Raw genomic sequence first — 7,500 nt, 5'->3', positions numbered from 1 at the left:
CCAGTTTTCAGTAATTGATATGGAAATAAATATAGACTTTCCAGATGAGGGATTTTCTCTCACAGACACCTATCAGTGGTTTCTCCTGTAAATCCTGGTCCAGTACTCAAGGTATAGAATCTAATTAAGCAATAACAGGGACTAATGCCATCCAAGAGAGGAAATGAATTCATTGAAAAGGTAAAAATACACACAACTGGCATGTGTGTGTGTGTGTGTGTGTGTGTGTGTGTGTGTGTGTGTGTGTGTGTGTGAAACAAAATCACACACACTCACCTTGTTGTAGTAGTGCACATGAACAGAGTGCCACTCTCCGTCACTCACCCCCCCAACGATGAAGGCTGATACTGTTGTCTTGGTTTCACCTGCAGAGGTCACAAGGTCACGAAAGGTCATGAAAGGTCATGCTGGTAAAATCTCAGAAACTTCCAGTCACAACAAAACCTTCCACTGCTATCAAGCGTATTTAATAGAAAAACACACCTGTCATGATATTACATCACACCTGCTTCTCCACAAACCGCTTCAAGCATGAGCATGTATAAACACACACACACACACACACACACACACACACACACACCTGCTGAAAAGGTGAGCTGGACCTGCTTGTTAACAATCTCCACAGCCATAAAGTCGTGCTTCTCATTAAAGCGGCCATTATACAGCAGTAACCCGTCTGATGCTCTGGTGGCAAAACTGGGAAACACACACACACACACACACACACACACACACACACATTGCATGCATGCTGTAATGAATTATATTCTCTCATACTGAATTATATTGTGTTGTGTTGTGTTGTTGTGTTGTGTTATATTGTATGTATGCTTTGTGTTGTTTTGCATTGTTTGTATTGTAGAGATGTTGAGTTGTGTTGTTTTATATTGTATTGTAGAAATGTTGTTGTGTTGTATTGTATTGTAGAGATGTTGAGATGTGTTGTGTTGTATTGTATTAGTAGAGATGTTGAGTTGTGTTGTTTTGTATTGTATTGTAGAGATGTTGTGCTGTTTTGTATTGTAGAGATGTTGAGATGTGTTGTGTTGTAGAGATGTTGAGATGTGTTGTATTGTAGAGATGTTGTTGAGTTGTATTGTATTGTTGAGATGTTGTTGTGTTGTTTTGTACTGTTGAGATGTTGAGATGTGTTGAGTTGTATTGTATTGTTGAGATGTTGTTGTGTTGTTTTGTACTGTTGAGATGTTGAGATGTGTTGAGTTGTATTGTATTGTTGAGATGTTGAGTTGTGTTGAGTTGTATTGTATTGTAGAGCTGTTGAGTTGTATTGCGTTGTATTGTTGAGATGTGTTTTGTTGTGTTGTGTTGTTTTATATAAGCTGTAGTGTGAAAGCTCAGTTGTCGTAGCAGCTCAGAGCACAGTGTTGTTGTGTTGTGTTGTTTTGTATGTGTGTATTTAGCGCTACTCTGTAAAATACATCAGTGTGTATCAGGAATTTTATTCTTACTGCAGTGAAGCGAAAAAAGGAGTAGTGACTTTATATAACACACTCCAACACATTTCTCTCTCTGACACACACACACACACACACACACACACACACACACACACACAATCTGTTCTCTCTCTGGAATATTCTGAGAATTTGAGGAGGTCTGACAGCCTGCACTTATGAAAAAGAGAGAGAGAGAGAGAGAGAGAGAGAGAGAGAGAGAGAGAGAGAGAGAGAGAGAGAGAGAGAAAGAGATGGAGAGAGCGAGAGACAGACGTATATGTGTGTGTGTGTGTGTGTGTGTGTGTGTGTGTGTGTGTGTTTGTGTGTGAGTGTATGTGTGTGTGTGTGCGTTTGAGTGTGTGTGTGTAGGTGTGCGCGTCAGTGTGTGTGTGTGTGTGTAGGTGTGTGTGTGCGTGTATGTGTGTGTGTCTGTATCTGTGTGTGTGTGTGTTGTGTGTGTGTGTGTGTGTGTGTGTGTGTGTGTGTGTTTGTGTGTGTGTGTAGGTGTGTGCGTCAGTGTGTGTGTGTGTGTGTATGTGTGTGTCTGTATCTGTGTGTGTGTGTGTTAGTGTGTGTGGTACCTGAGTGTGAGTGTGTGTATGTGTGTGTAGTATGTGTGTGTGTGTGTGTGTGTGTGTGGTACCTGAGTGTGAGTGTGTGTATGTGTGTAGTATGTGTGTGTGTGTGTGTGTGTGGTACCTGAGTGTGAGTGTGTGTGTGTGTGTAGTATGTGTGAGTGTGTGTGTGTGTTTGTGGTACCTGGGTGTGAGTGTGTGTATGTGTGTAGTATGTGTGTGTGTGTGTGTGTGTGTGTGTGTGTGTGTGTGTGTGTGTGTGTGTGGTACCTGGGTGTGAGTGTGTGTATGTATGTGTGAGTATGTGTGAGTGTGTGTGTGTGTGTGTGTGTGTATGTGTGTGTGTGTGTGTGTGTGGTACCTGAGTGTGAGTGTGTGTATGTGTGTGAGTATGTGTGTGTGTGTGTGGTACCTGGGTGTGAGTGTGTGTATGTGTGTGTATGTATGTGAGTATGTGTGTGTGTGTGTGTGTGTGTGTGTGTGTGTGGTACCTGAGTGTGAGTGTGAAGTGGAATCTCTGGCGCAGCCCCTTGAAGGTGATGAAGGAGTTTGGAGGGAAGCTGCGTGTACTCATGTGACAGTACGGTTTCTCATAGGCTCCTGGTGGACACTCACACCTGAACCCCCCCACCAACAGGTTTACACACACACCACCGTTCTTACACACACCCGGCACACAGCGACCTGAGCGAGAAGATACCTCACACCGCTCACCTGCAGAGAGAGAAAGGGGTGGGGTGGGGTGTTATAATGTAGATATAATATATAATGTAGTAAGGGTGTTGTTGTGTTTATTCAATTCCCAAACACTGGTACTCGTTAGTAATGTTACTTCTACTAGACTGTGTGTGTGTGTGTGTGTGTGTGTGTGTGTGTGTGAGCAATCTCAGTGAAGCAGTTTCAATATAATGCTAATTAGCTGTCACACTCCTCTTTTCCTTTCCTTCATTCCTCCGATTTTTATGTGTGTCATGAGGAGCAGAGAAACTGTGTCACTGTGTGTGTGTGTGTGTGTGTGTGTGTGTGTGTGTGTGTGTGTGTGTGTGTGTGAAATGAGAAATGTAAAATGTGTCAGCAGGAGTCATTATTATTGTCTTTTCTTATTTCATCACTGAACCTGTTACACACACACACACACACACATTCTTGCATCAGAAACTTTCAAACTGGATAATATAATAATAAATAAACCCAAAAAATGGATGTGGTGAAGATACAGAGACTGTAAAATAATTATTAGTGAGTGTGTGTGTGTGTGTGTGTGTGTGTGTGTGTGTGTGTGTGTGTGTGTGTGTGTGTGCGTGCGTGTAAGAGAGAGACTAATACAATTTCTTTGCACTTTCTACTCAGCCTGCCTGAATCTCTGTATCTGTGACTGATTGGAGTTCTTTTATTTATGTCATCCTCCTCCTTCTTTCCATCTGGCTGCATGCTCTCTCTCTCTCTCTCTCTCTCTCTCTCACACACACACACACACACACACACACAGAGCACGCTAGGCGTTAGCAGTGTAACCATGGCAACCATCAGTACACTATAGTCATGATTTTTAGTGATGATGTGAGAAAGTTAAAGCTGCCGTGTGAGTCTTCAGGAGTTCAGCATTGTACAAGTTTTCTTTTTAAACATTTTGGATCAGAACCTGGTTGCATTCTTATACAGTAAATACAACACACACACACACACACACACACACACACACACACACACACGGAGCACAGCATCAGTTTGTCATGATCCATTTATCTCTGTATAAGAGACAAAAGCGTCCCCTGGGACCCTGTTCATTTTTAACACTCTTAATGATTCATACTGACAGCCAACAAACACACACACACACACACACACACACACACACACACACACACAGATGGAGAAAGGAGAATGTGGGATAGGGCCAGTTCCACCATTTACAAACAAACACAAGTAAAACTTGAGTATTTCATATATATATATAATTGCTGTGTTTGGGCTGTGAGTGACTCCACCTATAGGATGAGGAGGTCATGATCATGTGAAGATGTGGAGACGCTGGGAGCTGTGAGTATGAAGACATGGCACTGAGGCACACATTTACATTAAAACGTCCACTTGCCCTCCGCTCGCGAGCTCTGTGCTGTGAGCTGTTCATTGTTCCGTTTATGTGGTTTGGTGATTAAGGGCCTCATCTAAGCTGTAGAAGTGGCATTGAGTCGTGCGTGCGTGCGTGTGTGTGTGTGTGTGTGTGTGTGTGTGCTACTCAACTCATTCTGCTGTGTAATAAATTAGTGTTTGATTGTACCAGTAAAGCTCCTGACTCATTCACACAGACACCAGGCTATAAACAACACATCTACACTTTAAGCTCCACCCACTTCCCGGACTCACCTGTGTAGTCATGGAGACAGTCGCAGGTGAAGCCTCCTTCATGTGAGCGACACAATCCGTGGTTCCCGCAGGGGTTGGAATAGCACAGGTTGATCTCTGTTTCGCAGAACTCGCCGGTGAACCCGGGCGGGCAGCGGCAGCGGAGGCCTGTGATTGGCTGGATGGGGCGGAACAGGATGGTGTTGGAGGTGACGAAGGGTGCGAGGCTGTCGAACTTCAGCACCGAGACACACTTCATGTAGTTCTCACATGGCTCACGGAGGCAGATGTTGTCATCGAACGGCAGGACCTGCTGAGACGAGATCTGCGCTAGCAGGCTCCGGTTCAGGTAAAGACGCTCCTGGAGCTCCTCTGAGCCGATAAACTCCGCCCCCACGGGCCCCAGACGTGAGGCCCCGCCCCTGAGCCCGTCACCCAGCCGGAATACGGACAGGCTCACATTTAAAATCGCGGCGTTAACATCCGTGTCGTCCTGGACGTTGAAGATGATGATGTCATCACGGTGGGCTGAGAGTACACGAGACACGCCCTCCAAGAACTCGGCCAGTAGGATGGAGAGGAAGCGTTCTTGGGAGGTGTTAGCCAATCGGAGTGTGATGCTGTTAGAGAGCATTTCATCAGTGATAATAGTAACCTGTAGCAAACACTGAGCCGAGACCGAGTGAACTCCATCTGAGAGAGAGAAAGAGAGAGAGGGAGAAAGAGAGAGAGAGCGAGAGAGAGAGTGGGAGAGAGAGAGAGTGAGAGAGAAAGAGAGAATGAGAGAGAGAGAGAGAGTGAGAGAGAGAGAGTGAGAGAGAGGATAAAGAGGGTGTTATTATTAGTATTATTATTATTACATTATAGTAATTATACTGTCATTAAACTAGCGATAATGTCACATGATTAAATTTTAAATAAGCTCCGCCCCCATTCACTCCATTACTTACATTTCTCTCTGTATTGCTGATGTGGTCACTGGTCCCTACCTGATGACCTCTCTAAAGTCCAGATGAAGGACATTTTAAGCGTGTCTGAAATCGCTCCCTGTTTACTACGTAGTGCACTACATCGTATCATACTCACTTTAAATCTAAACTGTGGAAACATCACAAAGCAATAAATCAAGGGAATAGAGTGTAGGGAATAGAGTGTAGGGAATAGAGTGTAGGGAATAGAGTGCAGGGAATAGAGTGTAGGGAATAGAGTGTAGGAATAGAGTGCAGGAATAGAGTGTAGGAATAGAGTATAGGAATAGAGTGTAGGAATAGAGTGTAGGAATAGAGTGTAGGAAATAAGACATAGGAATAGAGTGTATGGAATAGGGTGTAGGGAACAGGGTGTAGGGAATAGGGTGTAGGAATAGAGTGTAGGGAATAGAGTGTAGGAATAGAGTGCAGGAAATAAGACATAGGAATAGAGTGCAGGGAATAGAGTGTAGGGAATAAAGTGTAGGAATAGAGGAATAGAGTGCAGGAAATAAGACATAGGAATAGAGTGCAGGGAATAGAGTGTAGGGAATAAAGTGTAGGGAATAGAGTGTAGGGAATAGAGTGTAGGGAATAGAGTGCAGGAATAGAGTGTAGGAATAGAGTGTAGAAAATAAGACATAGGAATAGAGTGCAGGGAATAGAGTGTAGGAATAAAGTGTAGGAATAGAGTGTAGGGAATAGAGTGTAGGGAATAGAGTGTAGGGAATAGGGTGCAGGGAATAGAGTAGGGAATAGAGTGCAGGAATAGAGTGCAGGAATAGAGTGTAGGGAATAGAGTGTAGGGAATAGAGTGCAGGGAATAGAGTGTAGGGAATAGAGTGTAGGAAATAAGACATAGGGAATAGAGTGCAGGGAATAGAGTGTAGGGAATAAAGTGTAGGGAATAGAGTGTAGGGAATAGAGTGTGTAGGAATAGAGTGTAGGAATAGAGTGCAGGAATAGGTGTAGGGAATAGAGTGTAGGAATAGAGTGTAGGGAATAGGGTGCAGGAATAGAGTGCAGGAATAGGTGTAGGGAATAGAGTGCAGGAATAGAGTGTAGGGAATAGAGTGTAGGGAATAGAGTGTAGGGAATGAGTGTAGGGAATAGAGTATAGGAATAGAGTGTAGGAATAGAGTGCAGGAATAGAGTGTAGGGAATAGAGTATAGGAATAGAGTGTAGGGAATAGAGTGTAGGGAATAGAGTGTAGGGAATAGAGTGTAGGAAATAAGACATAGGAATAGAGTGTATGGAATAGGGTGTAGGGAACAGGGTGTAGGGAATAGGTGTAGGGAATAGAGTGTAGGGAATAGAGTGTAGGGAATAGAGTGCAGGGAATAGAGTGCAGGGAATAGAGTGTAGGGAATAGAGTGTAGGGAATAGAGTGTAGGGAATAGAGGTGTAGGGAACAGGGTGTAGGAACAGGGTGTAGGGAACAGGGTGTAGGGAACAGGGTGTAGGGAACAGGGTGTAAGGAACAGGGTGTAGGGAACAGGGTGTAGGGAACAGGGTGTAGGGAACAGGGTGTAGGGAACAGGGTGTAAGGAACAGGGTGTAAGGAACAGGGTGTAGGGAACAGGGTGTAAGGAATAGGGCCTGGGAATAGTGTGTAGAGATTAGGGTGTATGGAATAGGGTGTAGGGTGTAGGGCTTGATTCTAGAGCACTAGGCAGGTGATAAAGGGGACTTTGAGAAAACAAAATAAGAATAAAATACAAAAGAAGTTTAACAATAACACACACACACACACACACACACACACACACACACACATAGCACAGAAGACGGACTGAGGGGCACAGACCCAAAACACACCATAAATCTGCTGTTTATGCCTGAGAATAAGGAAAACAGTGTACATAAACACACACACACACACACACACACACACACACACACAGCTCTTCAGGCCAGAGGAAACAAACACACACCATGTTTAATCAAATCAAAGACATCGCGCAAACACAAGACAAGACTGCTTTCACACACACACACACACACACACACACACACACACACACACACACACACACACACACACACACACTCAATCAATGATCAGCTTTGTGTGAAGTTCTGGACTTAAGCCACAGGGCAGGACACCACTGATACAGAGGGTAAACACACACACACACACACACACACAC

At 44.2% G+C, this 7,500-nt stretch overlaps 1 protein-coding gene across 3 annotated transcripts in view; it reads right to left on the bottom strand.

Annotated features, from left to right (window-relative positions):
- celsr2 (cadherin, EGF LAG seven-pass G-type receptor 2) overlaps window positions 1-7,500 on the bottom strand; it is a 36,636-nt gene that overhangs the window by 17,970 nt on the left and 11,166 nt on the right. For all 3 annotated transcript variants that reach the window (XM_046874604.1, XM_046874605.1, XM_046874603.1), the window contains exons 2-5: window positions 4,403-5,074; window positions 2,527-2,749; window positions 584-699; window positions 277-365 (exon numbers count right to left, since the gene is read on the bottom strand). In XM_046874604.1, the coding sequence (XP_046730560.1) occupies window positions 277-365; window positions 584-699; window positions 2,527-2,749; window positions 4,403-5,074 (1,100 nt within the window). The remainder of the gene's footprint in view (window positions 1-276; window positions 366-583; window positions 700-2,526; window positions 2,750-4,402; window positions 5,075-7,500) is intronic.

This window comes from Silurus meridionalis, chromosome 19 (assembly GCF_014805685.1).
Source record: "Silurus meridionalis isolate SWU-2019-XX chromosome 19, ASM1480568v1, whole genome shotgun sequence".
Taxonomy (NCBI): domain Eukaryota; kingdom Metazoa; phylum Chordata; class Actinopteri; order Siluriformes; family Siluridae; genus Silurus; species Silurus meridionalis.
This window is presented reverse-complemented; position numbering and strand designations above follow the sequence as displayed.